Genomic DNA, 25,944 nt, shown 5'->3' with positions numbered 1-25,944 from the left:
CGCAGACCATTTCATGTTCCAGATTTGCCGTTCAGGGATGGCTAAGCGCGCGCTCACTCAGCTTGACCAAAACAAACGTGGGCTGTACTTCCGCACTTTTGTCAAAAAGTTGGACCTGACCGGCAGCTCGCCACCGTCGTCGGCGGAGGGTGCGCCTCCGACTTCCACCGTCAGGCCAGCCAGTTACGAATTTCTGACGCCGCTGCTTGTGCCCACACCAATTGACCACTTCACCTCCCCATCCGTTGCTGCCAGCCCACTGGCCAAAGGCGGATTCGTCTTTTTCAACTTGTTTTTTCAACCGAAACAATATTTTTCTCTCTCAACAAATCAGCCGGAATAGTGTTTCGGCTTGTTTTTTTCAGCGAAACGAACGGAGCCTTCCCGACGACTTCGGCCCCGTTCGCTTGGAGGAATTATGGAGGAATCTAGATGAATCTAGAGAAATTTGTGAGAGGAAAACAATGTTCTGAATGAAAAAAGAAATGGATTAAGTTGAGTTTAAAGGTACGCGAACGGGCCTTCGTGCTTTCGTGTCTAGGGAGTGTACTGCCGCTAATTTTCCTTCCGCGACGGCTATGTACGTCTGACCACAACGTACCACGTGGCCACAGTGGCGTGGTTAGGTCTTCCGTCTTCGCCATCATACAAAACCGTAGATTCCGGTTTGCTCGAATATAAAACCATGTACACTGTACGGTCTTCCGTCCTCACATCACAGCTTCAGGCACTATAGAGTTTGATTTGAGTAATCAAACCGTTCTAGGTGAGATCATACGTGAGTTAATTTCTCAATTTTTGTGAAATAACTTCATTTCTCCAAGTATTACTAATTATTAGCTTGCGAGAAATGAGTTGACGATACATCAATCCATTCCATTCTATAAATTATTAAAAAAACTAAGCGATGTTTTAGAAAACAGAAAAAAATCCCCCTTCCTGTATTTTTCCTGTAAATTTTGAATTAATTCTTGTAAAATTCTTACGTGATTACTTTGAAATTCATGTGTTTCAACCAAGCCCTAAAGAGTAAGAAGATGATGGACCTTCCTCAAACCAAACATCCTATAATATTATGAAGAATCTTACTATTACTAACAGTGGTGAAGGAAGGAAGAAAATCAAGATATAGCAAAATATTTATGAGAAAATTCTTTATTTGATAGTGAAAGATAATTTTTTCCTTATATAGCATTGGTTATTTTTGGTGTCCAATATGAAATTGTGGGAAGATTTGTTGGTGTTTGTGGTTTTGTTCTTGTCAAATGATATTTAATGGAGAATGTCCTTTTGACCTTCAACACTTATATTCATACTATAGGATTGTTTAGTATGAAGTGGTTACATGAGACTTGTGTTGTCGTCAAAGTGACTTGACATGTACGTAGTCAGATTGTTAATTTAGACTATATATAAAATTAGATAACACGAGCAGCAAATAATACACTAAAACTGTTGATATTTAAAAAAAATATTTGTAGTCTAATTGTCCCATTTACCCTTTACGGGTGATGTAGCATCATATAGGGCACCTAATGTGGCGCCATGTAAGCTAAAATTACCGTCTAAATTATCTAATCTGCAAAAACAAATTATTTCAAAAGTAGGTTAGCTGAACTTTAGAATAGCTTAGCTGATAAAAACGATGTTTTTCTATTTGGATTTAATAATAATCATTTAAATATACAGGAGAGAAGCAGGATCCTTCCACTTAGTTTTTTTTTAGAAAACACCGTACCGCTTTATTCATATATCAGAGTATTTGGTATAGACTCCATTCGGAGGAAATAACAGCCAATACATGCCATCCTACAGATTCATAAATGGAGCTTTTGGCTAATCTATGAGCATCAACATTCGAGTTCCTGCTTTCTTAGACGACATCCATTAACGTGAAGCTTGCCATTTCTGCCTTGATCTCTCTGATGATGTGGCCATGGGGGCTCATCCCACGGCCACACATATTCTTCACTACATCCGCGCAATCAGTAGCAATCCGAACCTTTTGTACCATGAGGTCGTTTGCAAGAGCCAAACCTTCTCTGCAGGTCAACGCTTCCGCTGTCTCAAGGTCTAAAACACCTTCCATCACAACCGCAGATGCTCCTAGAAAAGTGCTTGCTTCATTCCTTTGGCTTAGCCTACCAAGAGGTGTGACTTAGGTGTGACTTTGGATGATACATGAGCCTAGAGGTGTGACTTAGGTCGTATTTTCTGGGCCACCCCACACTCCGGCTGGCACAAGAACGGCCCGGAGTAAAATCGTGACGATGTTATTGTTTTTTTTAAAAGGCATGCCGGTGTTGTCAATGGGCCATGGCCCATGGGCATGTTGAACGCTCCTATCTTAGGCCCCGACACCGACAGGCACATGCGTGAAATAGTTAACGCACCCACAGTTCCACCCCGGAACGTCAGACCCTCCGATCAGTTTAGCCGACTCGCGTCCTCCTTTGCCGGAACCGTTAGCCGTATAGTCTGTCTGATACCACCGCAGTTCCGCCGGAATCGTGGGGGAAAACACCAAGCTTCGTCACTCGTCAGGCCCACCGCCACCAGATTTCCCGAGCGACACGTCCTTCAAATTGTTAGGCTGCTCCCCCCAATATGAAAGCTACTACGAGATGCAGCCCCATATGTTCCCGGACAAACCTCTGCGTCCCTAGCGCTCGTTTTCCTCCTGCTTCTAGGCACAAAAACCATGTACTCTTGACGTTTCCTTGTGGATCGATGCAGGCGGCTAACTCCTTGCTATAAATTGGGGTGCGAGCGCAACTGAACGGTGTGCGCTGGTCTGGTACGCTGGATGATGCAACTGAGAGAGAGTTGATATCATGACTGGTGCTCAGACTCGTGGATGTACATGCATGTAGTGGTGTGTTTGTGCAGGGTGGAGAAGCAGGGCACGTGAGCGACCATCCAGTTACACTCGCTTGCACGCTACGGGCGCTGCCGTGCGTCGGATCGTCCGGCTTCCGGCTTGGGTTGGGTGGTCGTTCACGTGTCCGTCCTCTCCACCAAGCACCGGCACATCTGACGCGTGTTTATTTCTCCGTCGATCGGCCGAGCACCGGCGCAAAGCAGAGAGCCTCGATAGCGGTGTCTGTAGCTGTGAGTCCAACTGCAACAGCATGAATGCCTCGTTATTTCACTCACCATTGTTCAGCTCCAGGTCCAGGTGTGCCATGGACGACAAAACGTTCCCTGACGATCTTTTTTTTTTTTTTTGAGCAACACGCTCCCTGACGATCTGTGCTCTCTCTCGGGAAGGCCCAGCCGAACCAAACAGGATAGCACAGCCCATCATAGGCTAAGTTTTTTTTTTTTGAGCAACATCATAGGCTAAGTACATAGGACGACTAGAAGAATATTACATGGACCCTGGGTCCAAAGAGATACGGGTAAGCTACGTGGGCTAAGAATTACCAGCAAACTGTAGCCCACGGCCCGCGTAAAAAAGCCATCGCTCCGTACTCTCCGTCTCCCTCCGTCGGCCAGCGAAGTCCCTACCCAGCAACCGCCGCCTCTCCTGCCGTAGAGCCGTCGCGATGGCAGCAGCAACCCCTGCCGGTGCCCCCGCAATCACTGCCTCCTCCTCCTTTCTTTTTTCGCCGCCGTTCTCTCTCAAGTAGCAGACTCCTTCCCTTCTTCCTGTCGCAGCATGCGTTCTTTTCCCCGATGGACACGTCTAACTGTGTCTCGCTTCCAGGGTATCGATGACTAGCCACCGCCGACCCGCGAGGAGAGTCTCCGTCAACATCCGCTGCGTCAGTAGCCCGTCGGCTGTCGACACATGTACTATTGGTTTCCATCCAGTTCTTAGAAATTCATGTTTAAACTCTAGACTCTTAGTTTTCGTTTTAGGCATCCAATCTAATGCTTCAGATGCTAATTCGGAATCTGTGGCAGTATTCTTGGTTGTGATGCCCTATAGTAACTTCTAGTTTTTTATTTTTTATTTTTTTTTATTTTTTAGATAGAGTTCGAGGGCAGGATCGCCCCGGCCTTTCATTTTCATAAAAGACCAAAAACATTCTGTTACAGCACTGAGTTTAACAACTCCAAACCCCAGCACTCGCCAGCACCAGGGATAACCACTCAACATCCAAAGCGAGGAATAAAAGGAGCAGCAAAACTGAGTCTCAGAAAAAAAGCAAACTAGCAGAAAAGCAGACCACCCTACTCGAGCCAGAAACAACTCAGACTACCATTACACCATCTCCAAAGCAGCGTTAAACGACCACCACCATGGTCCTGAAGATGACATTTCGCCCACCTCCATCTTCTCAGGTTGAGCAACACCCCATTCCAGGTCCCTGATAGCTTCATCACCAGAGAACTTCAAGTGTCTTCCAGTGCTGTATAAGGGATCCAGAGCACAGTCCTCGCTGCAGCCTTGATTTTGTTCAGGAATTCCAGCAACCGCTCTTTCTTTTCTGGTGCGCATAAAACCACCCAGTGTTTTTTGATTATAATCTATTAAGGGGACTAACAAAGGATTAAGGGATTATAATCCATATCTAATGTGTGGGCCACAGCAGTAGCATAGGGTGCAGCAAGCAAACGCCCAACGTCTGAGAATTCAGGTTGGGTGGCTGCTCTTTTATATAATTATAACTATTTATATGTTAGTCCTGGTATAATGTATAATATTTAAGTCTAAATGTTAGCCGGATATTGATTTGATATGTCCGACGTCAGATATCGGATATAGGACGGATAATGGTTAAATTGTAGTTGTATTTGGTATCCACAATAAATAACCATATTTGTATTTGTTATCCAAAGAAAATTGCTGATATCCAAATACTATCCAACCCTCTTCGGATGAATGGTCAGTCGGGAATATCCGTACCATTTACACCCCTAGTAACTTCTTGTTTGGTCGATGTTGCATTCGTTTAAGGAGTTGCTTGAAGATGTTGTAGGTAACAGAAATATGGATGTTCTTTGCTAATATTTTCTTTCTACTGTCCCGAAGCTTACAAGACTAATGTCCCGCGCAATGCTAACATGGCCAAACTCCAAGCAGGATATTTGTTTCCTGAGGTTACGCATCATTCCCATATTTTCCTTTCGTTACTGATGCTATTCTGTTGGAGATTTGGCTTCTGATAGTATCAATTCTTGACCGTTGAGCAGATTGCCAGGAGAAGAGCAGCTCATTTGCTGAAGTATCCAGATGTCAAGATTATAAGCCTTGGGATAGGTGACACTACCGAGCCCATTCCAAATGTCATAACAAATGCCATGGCAGAGGTACCTTCATGTCAAACTAGTGTCCTGTTATTCTGTTAATCATATATATTCAACCCACAAAAAAATCCCAGTGTTCCGGGACTTACAATTTGTAGTTGAAAAAACACTTATGCATTTGTTGCTGCTGAATATCTCTTTTACAGTTACATTATTTTTTTATCTGTCTATTTGTAAACACAGAGAGCACATGCCTTGTCAACAATTGATGGCTACAGCGGTTATGGAGCTGAGCAAGGTGAAAAGGTACCTTGTGGCGTTATCAGCAATTTTCATTGCATTAACAGGCATTCAGATACTTATTTAACAGCTATACTATATGAAGCTTTACATAAATATTTCATGGAGAAATCTGGATACAAAGATTGGTCGTCTTTTATTTAAAAATCATTTGAGGCAGGTTGACAATCTGTTGATAAAAGGATAACTGTTTTTTAACTTCTTACTGTTATGATATATGATATGATTCTCTAATTCTTAAGGGTTACTGTTTTCTAATGTATTACTTAGTTTAAAGGCCAATCACATACAATCCCTCTAATTAATTGATATGTTTCCTTTCACTTATCCTTCCAAATGCTTGCATAGTTGCACATTTGAACTACTTTGCTTACATTAATTAATTGTTAAGTTTTCAATCCTATTTGTAGTTTTCTCTTTGCTCTGTTCATGTATAAGCTCCTTCAGCGTCATAAAATGTCGTGCTGATTGCTAATGCAGAAACTCAGAGCAGCAATTGCTGCAACCTACTATGCGGACCTTGGTATTGAAGATTCAGACATATTTGTCTCTGATGGTGCCAAATGTGACATATCTCGCTTGCAGGTACCAAAAAGATTTTACTCTTCCCTTCTTAAGTTTACAATTCATTTTAAATTGTTTGTTCATAATTCTCCTAATTCAATATTTCAGGTCCTTTTTGGATCTAATGTGACAATTGCGGTCCAAGATCCATCATACCCTGTAAGAGAACTCTTGAATTAATTTTAACTGTCAGTTACTTACACTTTCATATTAATGATTCTAAACTTATCAGTTACTTACACTTTCATATTAATGATTCTAAACTTATCTGTGATGATAATTGTGATATGTTTTTTTGTCATATTGTTACTTATCGATTAGCTGTTACCATTTTACATACTGTCTATTGAAATTAAAGCAGGCCTTTCATTTTGACAGGCATATGTTGATTCAAGTGTTATCATGGGCCAAACTGACTTATATCAGCAAGATGTTCAGAAGTATGGAAACATTGAATACATGAGATGCAGTCCAGAAAATGGATTTTTTCCTGATCTGTCAACTGTCCCTCGGACAGATATTATTTTCTTTTGTTCACCCAACAATCCTACTGGTGCTGCTGCATCTCGGGACCAACTAACCAAATTAGTAAAATTTGCAAAGGACAATGGGTCCATCATAGTCTATGATTCTGCTTATGCAATGTACATATCAGATGACAGTCCAAAGTCTATCTTTGAAATTCCTGGAGCAAAGGAGGTAGGCTACATGTTCCAATATTTACTTGTTCATACTACATATTGCCATATTGGAGTGTTAAAATGTCCTAGTTGCATGGTTATCCTCAAAATTACAGTGCCAATGCTATGATAATTAGTCGTACCATATTCCCCTTGTAAATAAAAGGGCACCTTTTCCATTGTTTTATGTGCAGGTTGCTATTGAGACAGCTTCATTCTCGAAATATGCTGGGTTCACTGGTGTCCGTCTAGGTTGGACTGTTGTCCCCAAGGAGCTCCTTTTCTCAGATGGACATCCAGTTGCTAAAGATTTCAATCGCATAGTTTGCACTTGCTTCAATGGTGCATCAAACATTGCGCAAGCTGGTGGTTTAGCTTGCCTCTCTCCAGAGGGTCTAAAGGTAGTATTCCTGGTTCTTGGAATTCTCAGATTGCTCTTCTGCATTGTTTCTTTTATCCGTTTGTTCCCGTGCAGGCTATGCATGATGTTGTTGGCTTCTACAAGGAGAACACTGAAATAATTGTTGACACATTTACATCACTTGGATTCAACGTGTATGGTGCCAAGAACGCTCCTTATGTATGGGTGCACTTCCCTGGCCGCAATTCGTGGGATGTGTTCGCCGAGATCCTGGAGAAAGCGAATGTGGTCACTACTCCTGGCAGTGGATTTGGACCGGGTGGCGAAGGCTTTGTGAGGGTCAGCGCATTCGGACACAGAGATAACATCATTGAAGCCGCAAGAAGATTAAAGCAGTTGTACAAGTGAGCACCGATGCAGCTTCTGTGCCCTCCTGGAAAGATGATATCAATATGAACACAGCAGCATTTGGGACACCAAAATTCGCTCGGTGAAGCTGCCAGAAGATGTTAGAAGTGGAACATGATTTTTTTTTGGAGCATGATTTTCTTTTAGTAGGCTTTCGTGTGGTGTACTACATTCAAACCATTTCCAACTCTAGACAATGCTTGCTGTAGTCCTGAGACTCTTCAATCACTGTTGAAGTGTTTTTCTTGTCTGTTCGTTTTTGTGTCCTGCTGTTGCTGTTTCGGAATACCATTAGTCGACACGTTATACACGCAGAGTACACATAATTGACTAAAAATATCTCAAATCGTTTCTTCGCATGTAAATAATTATTACTGGCAGTGGTACACCAGTATCTATGGAAGTTGACCACCTAGAGAAGAGGATTCATTGGAGTACGAGCTCTAATTACCTCGCCATGGAGAGAAGCGAATCGTTGACTTCGTAGGATCAGTTTTGTTATTTTCCTGAGACAGGATGCTGAAGAATCATATAGATTCCAGATCCATATGCAATTCTGCAGCGATGTTCACACTACACAGATGCCTAATTCTACTGGGATCCAACAGAACGCAGCGACATTGACTACAACCAGTTGCATTACACTGTCAGAAACGCTATTAAGGTAAACTCGTCACGATGGTAATAGAAGCTTGCAATACAAAAGTCAGCATAACAGTATTTCTAGAAGAACATAATAATCTTGCCCAGCATGAGAACAAAATGCATCCTAGCTATTGTTTGTTCATGTTTACCGGAGTTTACATCAACATGAGTACAAAAAGAACGGTATGCAACACAAAATACTCAACCTATGGTGAGATGCCTTAACCCAGTTACAAAGCATCCATCAACCAAGAACCAAGTTCACATAACTCCACAGTTAGCCATCAATGTCAATGGAAGATGTTATCAACAAGGCCAACATAATTGGCTCAATGGTGGATAGCATCAAGCCATCAACCCCACTTAAATAATTTATATTGGATAAGTTAAAGATCAAGCTATGGACAAATCATGTCAATGGAAACTGAAAGTAACTCCCGCCTATGCATAATATATGTATTTTTTGAGAAATTTGAGCTTGTATACATACCAAAACTATATCTACCAACTCAACAGCCACTAATAACAAGGCAAAGAAGAGAGCAAAATAATTGGCTCACAAGATATGTTATCCTATCCTGTCGAAGAAGAAACCAACATCACAAGAATAATTCCTTTGAGGCTTGATTTAAGGACATCTACAGGGCTACTGGCACACTTATAAAAGAAATCCCCACAGTAAGAGAAAAACAGAAAACTCTATTGAAATCTATCATGCGACCAATAACTTGAGTTCATCCATTAACTCATTTCTACGAGTGTAAGACATAACTTATGCCAATAAATAAACATAACATCATTCTCCTAACACCTCACATTACAAAGATATCCATCCCATGACCCCAACCCAAACTTCTGTAGCCACCCGATTCTACAAAAAGAACACTTTGGATTCAGACCCAACAGGATCTAGAACGAACCAACAAAATAACATGTGGAATTGTACTCTAATTATCATGTGGAAGTCTTCACAGCCTTGAATGCTGGATGAAGCAACCCAAGCTCATCCTTCGTCTCAAGAGGGTTGCTGGTCTCGTTCCTGATCCTCTTCACTCTCCTGCTTGCTAGTGACTTGTGTGTGAACCCATACATCTGCAAGATCTGGTTATCCCCAAAATTGAATGCACGGTCCATATTCTTGAGGCATCGCTCGACAGGGTAGTCTCCAAATTTGCCACATGGCTTGCACCCGACAAAGTGGGTGACGAGCGGCCACCGGTGATCGCCGAGCCCTGGCTTGTAATTCTCAAGCATCTCCTCATACCTGTCGACCAAGATCCCCCAGTAGCCGTGAAGGTAGTACCCATTCTCAAGGTAAACCTTATCACCCCATTTCTCGCGCTGTGTTGCAAGGATGTACACCATGGCCGACTGATCATCGGCCTCGAATACTGGCCGATCCTTCAGGGACTTGGTCAGCACCTTGCCGGCCTCGATGCGGACAGGGCCCTTTGGCCCCATTGGCGCCCAGGTATCCAGCATGTCAAGCGACCACTGGCAGTTGCGCAGCAAGAAGCTGCCGGTGTTGAGCCCAATCCAATTCTTGTTGTCGTAGACCATCTCGTCCCAGCCGTGCATGATCAGGTTGTACGGCCCGTAGCGCTCCCATGGAAGCTCGAATGCCATGTCGGTGAACATGGCGTCAGAGTCCATCCACCAGATGAACTCGACCTCCGGGTGCGCGAGGAGCAGCGCCCGCAGGAGCGGGAGTTTGGCCCAGAAGCCGGCCATCTCGGCGTCGAGCAGCGCCATGTTGTAGAAGACCTCGATGCCGTGGACGCGGCAGTAATCCATCTTGTTCTTGATGGACTTGAGGAGGTAGTGGTCCCCGACGGGGTTCTCACAGGGCTTGGGCGAGGAGCCCGTGACGAGCAGCACCCGCGGCTTGATGTCGTTGAGGAAGGGCGGCGTCTCCGGGTGGCGGCGGTGCCAGGCGGCGCGCTGCTCGTCCCAGTCCGAGATCTTGGGCCCCAGCGTGTAGGGCGGGTCCCTGAGCGACCTCGGCGGCGGGTCGGGCTCGTCGTCGTGGCGGCCGGAGGAGGAGGACGACGTGGTGGTGATGGCGGCGGAGGCCCTGGACCTGGGGTCGTGGTGCTCGGCGAGCGCCCGGTGCGGGTGGGAGACGAAGTGCTGGCGGAGCTCGATGAGGTCCTGCTGCGGCGTGCCGAAGCGGCCGGCGCCGACGGTGCCGCGGAGCACGACGACGGTGAGGAGGAGGCAGACGACGGTGAGCTTGGCGTTCCGAGCGAAGCGCTGGATCTGCTGCATCCGGCGCTCCCCGACCACCCGCTCCGCCCACATTTTGGCCCTCCGATCAAACTCTCCCCCCTCCCCTCCTTGCAACCAACCCAAACCAAACACAAACACAGGGGGGAGGGAATCGCAATGCAAGAGCCAAGAGGGGCCCTAGCCGGACACGGTGCAGCGGCGAGCAATGCGGCCGCCGCGGTGCTGGGGAGAGTGGTAGAGGGGGACGAGGCGGAGGAGGTTTTGAAGCGCGGACGCGGAAGAGGAATTAATAAGGGTGGTGACGGTGAGTGTGCCGGCCCCGCCCGCCCGCGAGTGAGCGCGCACGTTCTGGGGAGGGTCAGGGAGGCGCCTCGGGGAGCGGATTGCGTTGGCTGTCTTGGGGGAGGTGGGCGATGGATGGGGAAGGGAATCGAAATCGAATCAACCCCGCCGCAGATGGGGGGGAGAAGGGGAGGAAGAAGAAGAAGGCGAGAGAGGGGTGGAATGAGGCGGAGCGCAGAACGATGCGGACACGATATGCGATGCTTCTAGGACACCTTTTTCACCCCCCGCTGTCGCCTGCCTCGACACGGTTGGTTATTAAGCCCTTGTTTACTTACTTCACCAAAACTTCACGCTCTATTACATCAAACGGCTGAACACATGCATATATATTAAATATAGACTAAAAAATAACTAATTATACAGTCTACGACTACTTTACGAGTTTTTAAGTCTAATGAGTCTATGATTTGATAATAAAGTGCTACAATAACACACATGCTAATGATGAATTAATTAGACTTAATAAATTTGTCTCGTAGTTTACCGACGAATTCTGTAATTTATTTTTTTATTAGTATCCGAACACCCGTACAACACTCCACGTAACATCTGATACCCAAAACTTTACATTCTGAATCTGAACAACAGCTAACTAAGGAATTGATCGCTGTTTACCTTCTGGTTCGCTTTCATGCGGTGGGTCCACGGAGAGTGGGCCCGGGGGGAGCGTGTATGGAGTACAGACAGCGTGGAGGTGTCGGTTAATTTGCTCGGGTTTATATTAATCGATTGATTTCCGTCATGACGGTGGCATGGAAAGAACTTGCCGAGTTTGCAGGTTGATTGATGGGTGTCGGGTTTTGACTTCTGATGAAGCTTTTAGCGTGGGGCATTTTACCGTGTGACTTGTCAGAAACTCGTTCCGTGTACTAATTTCGTACTACTAGGTGTAAACTTGATGAAAAAAAAAGAGCACTTGCGTTTGCAGCCATGGATGGCGATGGCGTTCATGACAAAACCAAACCATGGAATCGTCAAAGCTCAAACGTAAAGTGCATAGGAGTACGTTACAACAGTTAAAAGATGGTGTAGTGAGCATGGGTGTTGCATGGAAAAGGATTTGCGGTGATGGAGACGCGCTTGACGGAGAAAGGGGACCCGTTTTAAGCCGTGCAGTCAAAACAGGCTAGTACAGGGAGTGGCGGGCCATCGCTATTGGCTCGCTGCTCGGTGGCAGCCAGCTGTAGACAGGAGGCCAGGGAGGGAGATTGCCTGCACATGACGCGGTGACTTTTCTCCAACGTCTAGATGACAAATCTATCCGCGTCTCCATCGGGGCCAACATCTCCGGCACCGCACCCCCACGATAAACTTCCTCTCCACCCATCCCGCCGACATGTGGGTCTCCATGCCAACCTAGTCCCACTTGTCACTGGGGAGCAGAGTGCGTGTTTTTACAGTACGTACAGAGTGATCTGGGCGTGTCGGTCGTGGAGCTTTCGTTCACTGCTCGTCAATTTGCTTAACGGCGACGGCGACGGCGAGCAATTAAGGGACAACCATGATTTAGTACTCGCCATTAGGGCGTTGCCTATGTCAGCAAATTGGAGTTGCTATAGTCCCATAGTCCATTTGTTTATGCGTTTTCGATTTGGGAAGGTGTGAGCGGCGAAAATTGTATATCCCCTAGGCACGTGACATCACATTGGACTGGCTTCACTCAGCTACAAAAGTATGGACCAATTTGGGAGTGCTCTTCCTGCTTTTACATTCTTCGTAGTAGCTGATATTTTTTTTTTTGCGAAGGGATTCTCTGAATGAAATTAATTTCCTATCATCTATGATTCTCTAGGACAAACTTTGCGCATATAGTGATTTGTGTGTGCAGTGAATTTGGAGAAGCTTTTTTTTAGCTCCTAGGCTCCCAGTTTATTTCAGAGAATTACTTCAAAGCGTCATCAAAAAAGTCGCTTCTTTAAAAAAAGATTGAGCTTCTCCTGGATTCAGCATGAAAGCTGCTCTGGAAGCTCTGCCAAACTGGCTATGAATTTTTTTTGAATGAATGGTCCTATGCATCTGTGTTAGTAATCTACATGTTTCTAGTGTACGAGGGCCTCCTATTTTCCATTAATAGAAAAATATAAATTCATCGTCACTCTGATAACTTGCACGCTGGCCAACTTTCGAATTTTGATGCTTAGAGCCTTCTAAATCCGTACAGCGTATCATTTGGGTCCTTAATTCTGGAATGTTAATAATTGAGTCCTCACACTTGTATAATGATATCAACACATGGAGCATTGGAGCATGTTACAAGATCAGAGGCCTAGATGACACCATTATACAATTTCAGGAACCCAAATATCAAAATTCGTGATGGATTCAGATAATACCGCCAATTAAGTTTGACACTCAAATATCAAAATTCAAGAGTTGAATATTCAAATAATACCGTCGTGCAAGTTTGAATACTGTTTTACTCGAAAGAAAATAAGACGGTTTCAACCTTTAGGTTCATTAGCATCTCTCTTCCTCTGGCCCCCTCCGCATGGTAACCAGTAGTAAAAATCAAGTCCAGTCTGGAACGTGTGATTCTCGTAGCAATTTGGGTCGAAAGCCTCACGCTAGTCGAGGTTTCCAATGCTACCAGTACTATGGAATTCATGGACGTCTTCTACGTAGGCCTCGTTTAGATTGAGGTTAGGAATTAGTATTTGGTATTGTAGCACTTCTGTTTGTATTTGACAATTATTGTCCAATTATGGTCTAACTAGGCTCAAAAGATTCGTCTCGTAATTTACAATCAAACTGTGTAATTAGTTATTTTTTTATCTACATTTAATACTTCATGCATGTGTCCAAAGATTTGATGTGATGGAGAGAGAGTGAAAAAACTTGCAATCTAAGGCCATGTTTAGTTCCCAAAAAATTTTGCGCAGTACCCATCACATCGAATCTTGCGGCACATGCATGGAGTACTAAATATAAACAAAAAAAAACTAATTACACAGTTGGGTGAGAAATCACGAGACGAAACTTTCGAACCTAATTAGTCTATAATTAGATACTAATTACCAAATAAAAACAAACTACTACAGTAACCAAAATTCAAAATTTTTTGATCTAAACACGCCCAAGGCCGCCAGAATCTACTAGTATTTGTCACAGTGATACGCGGCAATGCAGATCTGCTCTGCCCAGGGAAAACCTGGCGATGCGTCGGTCTGTCTCTCTGAGCTCTACTACTCTTTCGTTCAGCGGGGATTTGACTCTTGATTAGAGATGATTACATGTTATTATACTAATATAAAGTGCATCCTACCGCCGGTCGCCGTCAACGAGGCGCCAGTGCCGCCCAGAAACTTGCACGTACCCAAGCGGCCAAGGCCGATCTCCACCTCCATTTCTTTATCGCGGTTTCTTTACTCCGGCCGGCCACTCGCCGGACCAAGTGAAACGACCTCCATTTCCACGATGAGAAATTCATATAGTTAAAGTGTAATAAGACTGTAGTAAATCATATTATCCAAATTCCAGTCGAATATCACATTCATACAACGATAATATCAGAGTACAAATAGTGCGGAATTATATAAATTATTACATCGCCGCATTGGCGGAATCAAAAGTAGCATTCGTTCAGAACAGCTTGATCGCCAAACTCGAGCGTAGGCACGAACCCCTCATCCGTCAAACTCCTCGGAGCTATACTCCTCAGCAGAACCTGTATGCTAAAATTTATCAGTACGATTTGTACTGGTCACTCCCAACCCTATGAGCATTGCTTTGTGGAAATTGGATGCAAGTTGGATATAGTCAAAAGGAACCTATAAGGCTGGGGTTTCCTATGTATTCTTAGCATATCAAGTATATAACAGTGTGGTCATGTTGTTAACACCATTCCCACACACATTCCACCCCATTCCCATTCCAGAGCCAGGTTTCGATCCTGGGATCGACATACCACCATCTCCATCATCACCATACCATATCATCACTTAGTCGACAGGCCAACTCCCTCTCGGCACTGTCTCAAGGCCCGTAGCCCTTGGCTACGACCGACACTCTCGCACGGGGGAAGAAAGAGAAGGACTCATCTCACTATCTAGTTTAAGCGAAACCCAGGAAAGGTCCATAGCCGACAAGTCGGCACATGTATCGATCGATCAACCATACACTCTGCAGAGGTTTTACATAACCACAAGATCCGCCTTCCTCGCTGACCGTCGTCAACTGGGCTGATTCCGGCCGCTTGCTAGCCTAGGATAATGCCACTCTACCATTCAGCCCTGGTACACCCCAAGTCTAGTCTGGGGTGGCTGAAACTGTGAGTCATGAGCCGGGTCCACAAGGTCTCCATGAAGTCTCAGAAAGGTGTGGGGGAAATCCACCGCACCCCGTACCTCCTTACACTGTCCGCTATCAACCTAGCAGTAGTGGCGATATCCTACCAAGTAGTCCGGCCGTCCCGCACCATATAGGGCGAGTGGTACGTAAGGCTTCCCGATGAATCTGAGTACTAGTAAGTCCTTAGGGTTGACCAAGCCAGAATGTCTTCATCAGGGTTTCCATTTACCGTGCCACCACAGCACCTCCACCCTGGGCTCCTCCCATCACAGGTTCACACCCTGGGCCACCTTATATAACATTTACCCACCACAGGTATCCATTCCAGGGGTGCCCAGGTAGCACCCTACGGTAAGACTTGCCTCAGGCTCGTCGTATACTCCAACTTGGTCGACACAACCCTCACCCTCCACGCACCCAAGTCACACACGCAGCACTTTTCCCATGGTCCAGATAACACCAGTTTCCACCACGCCTCCATATAGTGCAAGCGTAGTAGAAGTAGTAAGCATTGAAATATATTAGCAAGCGTGTGACTAGCCTAACAGCAGGGTGAGCAGGGGTAAGGTTGCGTCAAGGTAAAGGCCATCAAGAAAGCATACTACCATGCAAGTCTTACCATAATGTGATCATGACAATAAAGTAAGCGCTAGCATTTCTATATTAGCCATGCGTAATAGGTGCTACGAGATTGGGTGGGATGTGGCACCTTCAGTGAAGTCGTCTCCGTGCTCCTCACGGTACTCTCGGTCCTCGTCTGTCTGATTCTCCTCCGAGTCTGCATACGTTCAAATTATAGTCGCGTTAGTGACGTCTATAGAATAGCACAAAGAGGCAATGAAAATTCAAAAGGGCCAAATGCACTCAAAGATGGGTTCATTGCGTAGGACTCGATTTTAGATGAATTTTGGTCCATTTACTACTTTCCAGGGTTCGGTCCACGTGTACCATGTGCTCGGCGAGGAAAAATTCCCCTCTCTTCCCCGACGGGGCTTCTGCCGGCGGTGAGGTCACCGGCGAGTCCTCCGACCACTTCACCGATCTCTCCGATCACTTTACCTACTTCTTCAACCACTCCACAGGCCTTGGCAAAACTCTCCGTTCACTTTGCCGGCCTCGGCAAATCTCTCCGACCACTTCACTGGTCTTGGCAAACTGCTCCGATCACTTCACCGGTCTCGGCGAATCTCTCCGACCTCTTCACTGGTCTTGGCAAACTGCTCCGATCACTTCACCGGTCTCGGCGAATCTCTCCGACCACTTCACTGGTCTCGGCAAACTGCTCCGATCACTTTGCCGGTCTCGGCGAATCTCTCTGACCACTTCACTGGTCTCGGCAAACTGCTCCGACCACTTCACCGACCTCGGCAACTCTTCCGACCTCTTCTCTGGCCTCGGCAAATCTCTCCGTCGGTCGAGACCGAGCCTAACCCTAAGGGTCGGGCGAGGCGGAGTCGAACCCCTTTGCTCTCGGGCGAAGCGGAGTCGCTGGTCGCTCTCGGGCGTTGGGCGAGGCGGAACAAAGATCCCTGTTGCTTGGGTGAGGAGCACAGCCGAGCTCTTGTCCGTTCGGGAGCTTTTGATGTTGTGCGGCAACGCAGGCTCCGGTGGGCTTCTTGCTTGGCTAAGGTGTGCGCGGTGCGTCTCTTGTCACGGCGGAGCCAGACGAGATGTCAACTTCGCCTTCACCGCGACGTAGAAGACGCGGTGGTCTCACCATGGTTGTGCTCTCGGCCATGGTGAGCGTGCCCGTGCATGTGCGCTCCTGCTCTGATGTACATCGTCATGGCTGGGGGTCCTCCTTTTGGCTGATGGCAGCGCGCACGGCGCGTCCAGGGTCTCGGCAAGTGTGGTTATGGCGGTCTCCCTATCTAACCAGTTGGGCTAGGCCGGTGCTCAAAGCTCCAGCAAGGTCTCGATCGTGGCGGTATACGTTCCATTTGGCTAGGGAGGTGGTCTCAGCAAAGATGGCTCACCGTAGGGTTTGTGGCGGTAGGATGGCGGTGCGGTGGCGAGGCGAGGCCGTGATGAGGTGATGCAGTGCCGTGCCGAGCAGCTACGTCGCTGTAGCTGATCGGGGCGGGGCTCCTGGCTCCGGCGAGGTCCTCCCCGCAGCGGCTTCCTTCTCCGCGCCACTCCTTCTCCTCTCGTCCCTCGGCTTAGTGTACTGGTGCGAACCGCACGGCGGCGGCGGGGTGTGGTGAGGTGCTAGGGTTCGGGGCTCCTCCTTTTATAGGCGAAGCTCCAGGCTCCAATGGCGGATGGCTAGTGATGCGTGCGGCGCATGCAACGGCTATCGAGCGGTAGCGTAGGCGCGGCGCAAGGGGAGACAGGGCCATGCTCCTTGCGTGACCCCCTGGCCCACACCTGCCACGCTAGTCGGCTCCCGGTCGCGTAGGCGGTTGAGGCGTGGGTGAGGAAGACGACACTGTAGGCGGGGTGGCTGACAGACGGGGTCCAGCGGGCAGTGGCTGCGAGCGAGGCGGACGGGGGCACGGGCGTGGGCGACGCGCTGGGCTGCTCGTGGGCCGATCGCACGGTCGCGTGAGTTGGCCGGCGCGCGTTGCAGGGCTGGCTTGCGGGCTGAGCAGGCCGTGTCGGCCTGCGAGGCCTTCTTCTTTCTTTTTAATCATTTATCCTTAGGTTTGAATAATAATTTCTTTATGGAGTGTTTCTTTAAAGGAGTTTTCAAGCATTACATAAAGCAACTGAAAATTCAAATCACCATGTGAGTTGACAATATATGCCACGTTTCATTTGTTAATAATTAAATACACATGATAACAAATGACATTCCATGCTCATGAAATTTTCTAGCTGGGTTACTTCTAATGCAACACCTAGGGTTGACTCCTACAGTGTCACTCATCATCATCATATGGGAGTTTTGAGAAAAATTTTGTAGTTGGTATTTTTGGCGTATGTATTTTTGGTTGTTCCACCAAGCCGCGGCGCTGGTACATGATGACAGCAGAAAACAAAAAAGATATACTACAGCGAGTGGATCCGAGATTTCTCAGAGCTGAGGCCTGAGAGAGATCTTTCCGACAGACTGATTGATGCTTTCCGTGGCCCGCTTGCCCGCCAGGTGTGCCTACTCGCGTGCGCCTCATCAGTGCCATGCGACCCCAAAGCAGAACCAGCAGCCGAATCATCGCCAGTTCGCCACCACGCCTTCCGCTGGAATCAGCGGGCAGGCGTGAGCATGTAGCGTATAGCGATCTTCCTTTTTGTTGGCTTTCTTTGGCTGCCGGCAAGAGACGATGACAGCTCGGGGCGGCGGTTCCGCGTCTTCTTCCGGCTGCCTCGTTTTTTATCCACAAAAGGCCGGGCACCGGCAGGTTGTATCTGATTTCCGGTGCTCGAGCGAGCCTGAGTTGCCTGACCGGCCATGCACGCCGGCTGGGTCGTGCAAGGGACACCGGCACCACGCCATACCCAGTTATCCATCCACCAAAGGAAGACTGAAGACGTGCGTGCGTTAATCGAACAACAAGCGCGGTGCTACACGCAAATGGCAGCGTTGTGTATGGCGTCGTCGAATCGACAAAACTGCACATGGATATTGGCAACTGACATTCCACGCATAAAGGGCCCAGCCGCCTAGACCCTGTTCGCTTCTCTTATAATCCGTCTTTTTCAGCTTGTTTTTTTTTTCAGCCGGAACAGTATTTTTCTCTCACAACAAATCAGCCGGAACATTGTTTCGACTTGTTTTTTTAGCGAAGCGAACGGGCCGAAGAGCTGGTAAACACCACTGGAAGATAAACACATACCCTAATTTAAAATCAAAACTATATCAAAACTTTGGCCAATGAACCATCGTAGGAAATGTTTACATGCATGTGAGCACCTTCTGAGACTAAGGGAACAAAAATATTATGTTTTACCTATCCGAAAAAGAGCATACCAAGTATATTTTTAGATCGACAGAGAAGAAAAAACCCCAAAGATAGTTTTAGTGATAATGTGAACGCTATTAAACCGCACATGGTGGCCACCACAAAAATGGAAGCATATGCAACTAGTATTTGCCATAAGGCCTACATGGGCCCCGGGGTAGTGCCTAAATGGACCAAATGCAATGTAACGAGCACCAAGCATTGGGTGTCTGGGACCACAGTCGGAAGATGCTTAACTCCGCACGACCAATAGACCTGGAAACATTGAAGCCAACCCCTATCTCAAAAATTCTAGTACCAAAAGGTGGTACGTACTTGCAGATGATTCCTGTCAACTCCCTAGCCATACAAGAAAGCATAACAGAAGTTAGTAAAGGCTTAATATCAAGGCTTTATATTTGGTCATGGTGTCACGCAGGTCAACATGGCCAAAGGTACTGTATTTGTATTTTGATCTAGCTGAGGATTGAACAGACTAGAGACTACCCAGGATTTCTCCCAGCCCTAGGGACAACCAAACTATCACCTGGGTATGAAAGGGTCGCATGAGTACTTCCATAATGGAGAAACAATGTATGACCCAATCACCCAAAGCAACTTAATCACAGAGTGGCCCACCTAGGATTGAACAGGCAACCAAAGATTTGTATTTTATGTCTAATATGCTATATAGTTTGGTTTTGAAATTCTCTTGTGATGTACTACGTGATTAATCTTCGGAATTTTTCAAACTTCTCAGCCAATTCTTTTTTTTTTACCTGACTCGCACTTCCACTTGATGCGGCACAATTCACTAATACCACAGATAAAGCCCACCAACTCAACACTAATTACAAGCCATAACATTGCCAAGGCCAACACATTTGATGGACAGAGTCACGAACTCCTAGATCTATGTATAAGAACTTAAAGTGCAATATTCCGTTTTGACTTAATTCTTCCTCCAAAGCTACAAGCCACTTCACATAGATGCACATGGTTGGGAGTTGTTATCTTTCAGGTGCCTAAATTTTGAGCAGGCAACAATCTTATACAACTAACTAGTACAATTAAAAGGACAACTCACAAGAGACAATTCACATTTTTTTTTCTATAGTCAAACAATAACAAAATTGCCACCAACTAGTAAAATTAAAAGGACAACTCACAAGAGACAATTCACATTTTTTTCTATAGTCAAACAATAACAAAATTGCCTATTGCCTGAACAACAACAAAAGATCAGGCACCTAAAATAGAGGACAAGTGGAACTTATAATATCTACTCCCTCCGTCCTAGAAAGGAAGACGTTATGAGATACGTGCATGTCAAACTTTCTCAACTTTGACTAGGTTTGTAGAAAATGCGCGCAACATTTATATCTCCAAATAAGTTTATTATGAAAGTATATTCAACGATCTATCCAAAGTTTTGAAAATCGACGATTATGTCTCGCCTAGGCGCGCCTAGTCGCTAGGCTATGGCCTGGCGCCTGGACTAGGGGGGTAATCGCCCCTCTAGGCGGGCGGAGCGACTAGGCGGAGCTAGGCGGCGACTCGGCGGCGCCCAGGAGCCCTAGGCGGCGCGGAATCGAGCTAGGCGGGCGACGCGGGCCATCGCGCGCAAAAGAATGGCTCCGCGGGCGAGCGCGCGCAGAGCTCTGGGCGCGGGAAAAAGTCGCGCGCTGCTGCGCTGGAGAAGGATAAGGGGGAGAAGGGGAGAGAGTCGTACTCGCCTCGACCTCGACCTCCGCTGGGAAGCAGGTCCCGCCGGCTGCGCTGCTCGCCTGGAAGCAGATCCCGCCGGTGAGCCTCCTCCCCGCCTGGCAAGACCCGCCGGCGACGCTGCTCCCCGCCGGTCTCCTTCCTCCTCGACGAGCTCATCCCCGCGGGTCATGCTCCTCCCCGCCGGGAAGCAGGTCCTGCCGGCTGCGCTGCTCGCCTGGAAGCAGATCTCGCCGGCGAGCCACCTCCCCGCCTGGCAAGACCCGCCGGCGACGCTGCTCCCCGCCGGTCTCCTTCCTCCTCGACGAGCTCGTCCCCGCGGGTCGTGCTCCTCCTCGCCGGTCTCTTCTTCGTCGTCGCCAGAAGCTCCTCCCCGTCGGTCTCCTCCCAAGGTCTGTATGTCCTCCTCCCCTACTCCTCTGTTTCCTTCCCCTGCTTTGTCTGTTTGCAAACATATACAGCCGGTCTCCTCTGTTTCCTTTCCCTGCAGTTGTTCCTTTTCCCTGCTCTCCTCTCCTCTGTTTCTGAAATCTGAAATTGTTGAATGATTTCATGTATCTACTATGATGAATCTGTGAAATTGTTGACTGCATCTGCATGTATATATATATATATATATATATATATATATATATATATCTATGAATTTGTTGACTGATTGGCGATTGCATGTATATGTTTGTAATTTGTTGATTGATGGCTTGAACTCAGATGACGGGAACAAAGGGTCAATCTGAAACTGCAAGTGGAACAGAGGGAGCAACTGTCTTGAGAAGGAATTCAGATGATGTGGGATGGGAGTATGGAGTTCTTGTTGATCCGAACAACAAGGACAAGGTGAAGTGCATACTGTGTGACAAGCAAATGTTTGGAGGGGTTTATCGGTTGAAGCAGCATATCGCCCAAGAAGGAAAGAATGCGAAGAAATGCCAGGGCACGAAGACCACCAAAGAGAAGTTGCTAGAGGCTCAAGAACTCATGGAAGGTACAGGGATACCTTGGTCTGTGCTTGGAGATGCAGTGGGAGCAGAAGAACAACTAGAGCTGCGTAGAAGTGCAAGGGTGAGAGAGCTCTATGAAGAAGAGTTTGAGTCCGAAGAAGAAGAGTTTGATGAAGATGAGGATGACTATGTGATGGATGAACCCTACGGAAGAAGTGTGAGATAGCTTCATGTCATGTTTTAGCTTTTATTATGCATCCATGTATCTTTAATTTATGAACTTAGAACTCCTGCTGTGTGCTTGTGTTTTGTGTTGTGAGAACTGAGAATCATCAATCATGTGATGTAATGTACTGCTAGTCTACTATCCATTTTATATTCTGTGTTGCTGCCTGCTGTCCCTTCATGTTTGTGATTTCAAAAGGCTATCCTATGCTGCTGAAATGCTGATAATGGATGGGAGAAGGCTCAGACCTCTGATAAATACCTAACTTGCTATTTCCTATTTTTTGTATCACTTGTATTGATGCCCAATTGCATCTAAAAGTGTTGTCCACTTCTATTGCAGCAGTGCTGCAGGAAATTCAGTGATCAGTAGTGTATCAACTGCAACTAAGGACAAAGGACCTAAGGTATGTCTACTGGTCCTTCCCTATTTTTTATCTAAATTATTCATGATTTGTGCTATAAATGTATATATTATATATTGATATATAAATATAAATTAGCAAAACGCCTAGAAAAACGCCTAGCATCGCCTAGGCTAGCCTAGGTTGGACTAGTCGCTAGGCTAAGGGTCATCGCCTAGATTTCGCCTAGCGCCTAGCAAAACTTTGGATCTATCTAATGATACTAATTATGTATTATAAATATTAATATTCTTTTATATATAATTGGTCAAAATTAAAAAAGTTGACTTCTCGGAAAGCGAGAACGTCTTCTATTTTGGGACAGGGGGAGTACACTCGGCAACTATTGCCTGCTGGCATGGTTACCCATGATTGTCAAGACATAGGTGCAACAATGGGACTAGAGAAGCTCTCACTACTCACTGCTCCAAGCATCCCAACCTCCAATTCTACCGGTGGGTGTATTTACTGAATTGTTTTTCTGACTTTCTGCAAACTTTTTGACACCTAAAAAACAATTGAAGATTTATTGATGTTTCATCCTATTTCTTACAAGCTTATGACACATGTTAAGCCTGTAAACAGACCTGACTACTTATAACAAACAGAAAGTGACGATTAGTTTGCAACAGAAAAACAGGTGAAGTTTCAAACCTGCAGCACTGGACAGCAGTTACTCCGAGGAATAGGTAAACATTATTACCGCCTCGTGGTTGTTATAGGGTACAACTGAACCCAAGCAAATTCCTCTTTGTAGCTAACACTTTGGTCACATGACCCTTGACATGTGTAGACAGCAATTGTTGCCCAGTCAAGTGAGTCTGGTTGATTTCTCACACCAAAGAAATAAAGCAATTGTGGCATTACCTGGAAAACAGAACATATATGTAAGTAAAACCTTCGGATCCTAACTTTTAGATTTGATGGTACTGGATCGGTACATATATGAAAAAATTGGAGTCTTCGTCCTTCTAGTGGATATACTTCGTTTCGAAATCTAGGTCATTTTAATTTTGTCCTAAGTAAAACTTGACTAAGCTTATAGAAAAATAAAAGAATATCTACAACATGTCAGCATAAAAGTAGTTTCATTAAATATATTATTAATGTCTTGATGGTGTATTTATTTGGTATAGTAGATGTTAATATATTTTTTCTATAAATCTGGTCAAAGTAAGAGAAGTTTGAAAGGCCAAACTAAAACAGCCTATGTTTCTGAATGGAGGGAGCAACTACTATAATGAAATATGGACTGTGGTCATAAATTAGAAATTTGGCCAACCTGAAATTCATAGCATAATGGACCTCTACAGTAGCTACATGATGGGATATCAGCATTTGACGGACACCCAGAAGATAAGGCCCAGAGAGGTTTAGCATTTGGTTCTCGACAATACCTGCATAATACACATGTTATGTTTAGCATTGGGTTCTCAACAATACCTGCACAATACACTGTAATGCACATACAGGCAACATTTCTTTTTTTAGAATAAGTATACAATGCAAGTAATAAATTCAGTAACGATAGGGCTATTTTCCCAAAAAGACAAGGCAAAATGTGGATGGATTCAATATAAAACATGGTAAAAATAGATGAGAAATCATGCAAGCAATGAAATTTCACCTCAACACTTGATGTGGTGCTCTTGAGATCCGCTCTTGAAAAGATGCCCAGCATTTGTTGTCAGCATCAGCCTACCCAGATAGCAGTAAATAAACACAATGATTGATGCATAAGCAGAAGTCCAACAGAGATTATTCCAAAGAGAATGAAGAAAGGAAAATGGGCCCAAAACCTCAAATTGATCCATCCACGACTGCATCATAGCATCGGGTTTCCCATGTCTTTGCATCACCAAAGACTTTGAGTTATTTTCATCACCACTATCGGAATCAAAAGTACCTTCATAGTCTATTTCTATTTCAAATTCTGGCCAAGAAGTGCTAGCAGGAACTGAAAGTAGACAAAAATGTGAGCCACAATTCAAATGTTAAGAGCATAAATAGCTTTAGTAATCCAAACATAATCACCTTTTCCTACAGCTGGCATAACTGAATTTGAAGCAGCAGAAGAACTTATTATCTGGAGGCAATCATTTTTATGACCAGTACGCCAATGCAGTGCCTGAGAAACAGCAATCAAGAGCCATTAATCCAAAATATATGTTCGTGTCAGAAACGAATTGATGGACGCTAAAGTCCGACATACATACCTGATGTTTCTCAGAACAGTATCTTGCTTTCTTGCAGCTACTACATATTTTATCACCTTTCCAGGTACCACACCAGTGGCATACAGGAGCTGGCAACAAAGAGTTAGGCATTTGAAAGAATGTAGTAACATTAACTGTTTGACAGCCAAGGGACAGGTAAAGCTCATTTACCAACAACTAGTAGACAGATTGCAGGATTATAGCACATAAACAGTAATGTGACACGTCAGAAAGTTCTAAGACAGCAATTGTTGTATATTTATGTTAAGCTTACGCACTTCCAAATAAACTTCTTTTGAACAAAATTTGCATGTGCCATAGGTCCCTAGCCACTCCAAATGTAAACAAACAGAAATGTTTCCAAACGAGAAAGCAAGGTAGTAGTTGACATGGAGAAAAGGTTGCACAGTGGCAGAAACAAATAATGTCATAGATGGCAACTTCAAGAATTCAGGTCCAGAAATCCGGAAGTCACTATCAAACATATTCGCAATTTCACATATTTATGCGACAGCCATTGTAGGATATATAGTGTCAACTGCCATGCAACAGAAGAGAACACTACCTCCTGGACACAGTGGTTTGTCAGAGCCATCATGCTTTAGAGGCTGAGGTGAGTAGAAGGCGTTAGTCCGTGGCAATTGGCACCGGAAGACCTTCACGCTGGAACACAATCCACTTCAAACAATAAAAATCTGAAGATTTCTGAACAAAACCATTACAGATACATGACTCTCTTCACCTTCTACATGGATTCCCATGCTTGTGTTTCCATTGTTCATGTTGATCTCGAAGCAAGCACGCCATGGATGGGCACATGAACACGAACAGCGTTCGATGGAAGGCTGCTACATTGTCTTCATCTGGTGCATAAATCTAACCAAAACCAAAGCCCAATTGTGACCAAGTCGACATCCAAACAACAAGCAATCGAGTGTCAAAACTTCATTGCACACAAAGAAATCACCTGGAGGACGAACTGCAGAGGCTCGCCACAGAAACCGCAGAAGCTGGACTTCCCCGACGGCAGGTTCACGGGGTCCAGCCACGCCTGAACAAACCCACACAACCCTGGCATCAACACTGCGACTGTACAAAAAAGAAAATTAACTACTGGAATTTATCACGGGCTGGCGCGCGCACCGGGATGCCGCCGGCCTTGCTGGGGAACAAGTGGCGGAGGAGGAGGCCTGCGTGCTTTGGTTTGCTAAGGACACCAAGCGTCACTTCCACTTCTTCATCCTCATCGTCGGCGTCCTCGTAATCCGCTGCAGCGGCAGAGGGGCCTGCTGGAGGGGGCTGGTGCGGGACCTCGGTCTCGTCGTCATCATCATCCAGGGAGGTGATACGGAGGCTGCTAAGCTTCTTGGCGCTGGACTCCATTATCGGCGGCGGCGAGGGGGAGGCGGGAGTGTTACGGCGGCAAAACGGTCGCTGCCTCGCTGGTTTGGCGCAAAAAAACCCTATCCCCACCCAACACGATCCGGCTGGCTATATGGGGCGACCGAGCCCAAACATGGGGCGACCGAGCCCAAGC

At 46.0% G+C, this 25,944-nt stretch overlaps 3 protein-coding genes across 5 annotated transcripts; 1 reads left to right on the top strand and 2 right to left on the bottom strand.

Moving 5' to 3' along the window:
• Positions 1-3,483: 3,483 nt before the first annotated feature.
• LOC136496209 (probable LL-diaminopimelate aminotransferase, chloroplastic) lies at positions 3,484-7,774 on the top strand. Of its 3 annotated transcripts, none has more exons than XM_066491893.1 (10): positions 3,484-3,628; positions 3,710-3,795; positions 4,982-5,049; positions 5,143-5,259; positions 5,440-5,502; positions 5,977-6,081; positions 6,169-6,219; positions 6,439-6,759; positions 6,935-7,141; positions 7,216-7,774. In XM_066491893.1, exons 1-10 carry the CDS (start codon positions 3,549-3,551, stop codon positions 7,507-7,509), a joined length of 1,392 nt encoding a protein of 463 aa, XP_066347990.1. In that variant the 5' UTR covers positions 3,484-3,548; the 3' UTR covers positions 7,510-7,774. The 3 variants fall into 3 exon arrangements, with proteins under 3 accessions (XP_066347990.1, XP_066347995.1, XP_066348000.1); XM_066491898.1 differs by having other exon boundaries at positions 3,515-3,570; XM_066491903.1 differs by lacking the exons at positions 3,484-3,628; positions 3,710-3,795 and adding an exon at positions 4,089-4,439 and having other exon boundaries at positions 7,216-7,773.
• A 1,108-nt stretch (positions 7,775-8,882) lies between these two features.
• LOC136496198 (probable xyloglucan 6-xylosyltransferase 1) lies at positions 8,883-10,933 on the bottom strand. Its single transcript, XM_066491885.1, has one exon. It carries the CDS (start codon positions 10,453-10,455, stop codon positions 9,109-9,111), a length of 1,347 nt encoding a protein of 448 aa, XP_066347982.1. The 5' UTR covers positions 10,456-10,933; the 3' UTR covers positions 8,883-9,108.
• A 7,904-nt stretch (positions 10,934-18,837) lies between these two features.
• Positions 18,838-25,917, bottom strand: LOC136496189 (uncharacterized). Its single transcript, XM_066491879.1, has 11 exons — positions 25,551-25,917; positions 25,375-25,458; positions 25,150-25,283; positions 24,973-25,070; positions 24,408-24,496; positions 24,226-24,319; positions 23,991-24,148; positions 23,819-23,889; positions 23,474-23,588; positions 22,846-23,058; positions 18,838-19,256 (listed from the first exon to the last, which is right to left on the bottom strand). Exons 1-10 carry the CDS (start codon positions 25,788-25,790, stop codon positions 22,891-22,893), a joined length of 1,251 nt encoding a protein of 416 aa, XP_066347976.1. The 5' UTR covers positions 25,791-25,917; the 3' UTR covers positions 18,838-19,256; positions 22,846-22,890.
• Positions 25,918-25,944: the final 27 nt, after the last annotated feature.

Source organism: Miscanthus floridulus, chromosome 1 (genome assembly GCF_019320115.1).
Source record: "Miscanthus floridulus cultivar M001 chromosome 1, ASM1932011v1, whole genome shotgun sequence".
In the NCBI taxonomy this organism is placed as follows: domain Eukaryota; kingdom Viridiplantae; phylum Streptophyta; class Magnoliopsida; order Poales; family Poaceae; genus Miscanthus; species Miscanthus floridulus.
Note: the sequence above shows the minus strand (reverse complement) of the source record. Positions and strands in the feature narration are given on the sequence as shown.

Coding starts and splice junctions, on each gene's coding strand:
- LOC136496209 (XM_066491893.1), top strand. CDS start 3,549: ATGGCAGCAGCAACCCCTGCCGGTGCCCCCGCAATCACTGCCTCCTCC. Junction 5,503..5,976: donor GAGCTGAGCAAGGTGAAAAG/GTACCTTGTGGC, acceptor TTGCTAATGCAG/AAACTCAGAGCAGCAATTGC. Junction 6,760..6,934: donor AAATTCCTGGAGCAAAGGAG/GTAGGCTACATG, acceptor TTTTATGTGCAG/GTTGCTATTGAGACAGCTTC.
- LOC136496198 (XM_066491885.1), bottom strand. CDS start 10,455: ATGTGGGCGGAGCGGGTGGTCGGGGAGCGCCGGATGCAGCAGATCCAG.
- LOC136496189 (XM_066491879.1), bottom strand. CDS start 25,790: ATGGAGTCCAGCGCCAAGAAGCTTAGCAGCCTCCGTATCACCTCCCTG. Junction 24,320..24,407: donor ACTGTTCTGAGAAACATCAG/GTATGTATGTCG, acceptor GCTGTTTCTCAG/GCACTGCATTGGCGTACTGG. Junction 23,589..23,818: donor GCACCACATCAAGTGTTGAG/GTGAAATTTCAT, acceptor TGTATTATGCAG/GTATTGTCGAGAACCAAATG.